A 1,876-nucleotide genomic window follows, 5' to 3' on the forward strand; every position below is an offset into this window, starting at 1 on the left:
GCCTGCGGCCCGTCTCTGCACCCCGCACCCGCCACTCTCCCTCCTCCTCCAGCATGGGACCCAGATCCGTGCACAGGACGGGCCTGCTCGCCCTCCGCCCTCCCTGCCGGCCTCCCTCTGCGCCCTGAGGCCGACCCCTCAACCCCACCCCGGCAGGCAGCCTGCAGACACATGGCCTCCGGGCGTGCAGACGGCGTTCCCCACCCGACCCCCCACAGCCTGCCCCTCNCCAGGCTCTCGGTCCTCGCGGCCCATCCCCCACTGGGCACCGCCACGTGGGCCCTGCCCTCCCGCCCCAACATACCAGGCGCCGCAGACGTCCGCGCCGCCCCCACACTCCTCGGCCAGCACACGTCTCGCCTGGACGGGGCGCCCGCGCGGGCACCGTCCTGCTGTCTCTGGACCGACCAGAGGGTGACCTCTGTCCCACAGCCCCCTCACCTCCGTTACAGTCTCTCCCCACACCCCCCTCACCTCCGTTACAGTCTCTCCCCACACCCCCCTCACCTCCGTTACACTCTCTCCCCACACCCCCCCACCTCCACTACACTCTCTCCCCACACCCCCCCACCTCCGTCGCAGCAGTGAGCGTGGCCCTAGCAGCTGTGCTCACGAGGGTCCCGGACGGTGCTGTGTCCACAGCATAACGGACGTGCGTCTGCTCTTGGCTCCTCCGCTTCCAGGAGCCGAGGGGGCGCCTGTGAGCCTGACCTGCCTGCAGCCCCCCCCAACCAGCAGGGTTGCTTCCTGGAGCCACATCTGTCTGCTCGTCGCTGTGACCCCGGGACCAGAGGCGTGCTGCCCCGGGTACCCAGTTCCCGAGGGGGCGCTCTCGCCTGTTTTCTCTGCCGTCCTCCACGCATCCCTGATGGCTGAACACAGGCTTTTCTGCAGTTTGTTGGCAAATAGGGCTTCGTGGCTCCGTTTCCCTCTCACGACACCCGGAGCCTGGGCTGTGTTACACGGTGCAGAGCCTGCCTTAATGAGGAGGCTGAAAATGCTGAGTAGACGGCACTGGGTGATGAGAGACAAGGGCCGTGCCTGGCTGACGTGCAGCGAGCACCTCGCAGAACGGCGAAGTCGTGCGGGTGCCCGGTAATCAGACGTGTCTTCTCCTTCGCGCAGCATTATTTCACGGTCAACTTCAGCCACGAGAACCAGAAAGCCCTGGAGCTGAGGACGGAGGACGCCAAGGACTGTGACGAGTGGGTGGCAGCCATCGCTCATGCCAGGTACGTCTCGCCCAGCCCACAGCCCAGGCAGAAGAGGCTGAACCCAGGGGCCCCGTCCGGGGCGACCCCAGGCCCTGGGCGGGGGGGGAGGGGCATGGAAAGGAGGGGATGGGAGAAAGCTGTAAGGAGGGCCTCTTGGCGGGACACCCCTTGGAGCCCTGAAGCTCCGGGTCGTAGCTCCCTTGGGTGCCACAGGCCACATGGGGAGAAAAGCAAACAGCTTTCAGTATAGGCTGCAGAGAAAAATGGGGCTCCACACTGGATTGGATCTTTTGGGTCCTAGAGAGGTGACAGGCTTGTGGGCTGGGGCGTGGCCCCACAGCTGACTCCCGGGCAGAGCTGAGTACTGTCCAAGGGCAGGGACACCCGGGTTCACCCCTCCCAGCCTGTGGTTTCTATGGCTCAGTCGAGAGTGGTGTGTTTCTGTGTCTCTCTGCCGATTATATATAAGATCCTGGAGGCAGAGACCACCCCCAAAGACTTCTAGAGGCCCAAGCAAGTGCTCAGCAAAGGTGGATTGGAAGAATGCAGGGAAGAGCTAATGGATAGAGGATGGATGCAAAGTTGGATGCTGAGTTTGTACGTGGAAGATGGAGGGTAGATGAATGATTCGTGGATGTGTTTAAAGAATGTGTGATGGTGGA

The 1,876-nt window shown here is 63.8% G+C and overlaps 1 protein-coding gene across 1 annotated transcript in view; it reads left to right on the forward strand.

Annotated features, from left to right (window-relative positions):
- The window catches only part of RASGRF1 (Ras protein specific guanine nucleotide releasing factor 1), a 91,702-nt gene that overhangs the window by 22,196 nt on the left and 67,630 nt on the right, over nucleotides 1-1,876 (forward strand). Inside the window, exon 2 of the mRNA XM_077774354.1 lies at nucleotides 1,126-1,232. Within this exon, the coding sequence (XP_077630480.1) occupies nucleotides 1,126-1,232 (107 nt within the window). The remainder of the gene's footprint in view (nucleotides 1-1,125; nucleotides 1,233-1,876) is intronic.

This window comes from Crocuta crocuta, unplaced genomic scaffold (genome assembly GCF_008692635.1).
Source record: "Crocuta crocuta isolate KB4526 unplaced genomic scaffold, BGI_CrCroc_1.0 scaffold7, whole genome shotgun sequence".
Taxonomy (NCBI): Eukaryota; Metazoa; Chordata; class Mammalia; order Carnivora; family Hyaenidae; genus Crocuta; species Crocuta crocuta.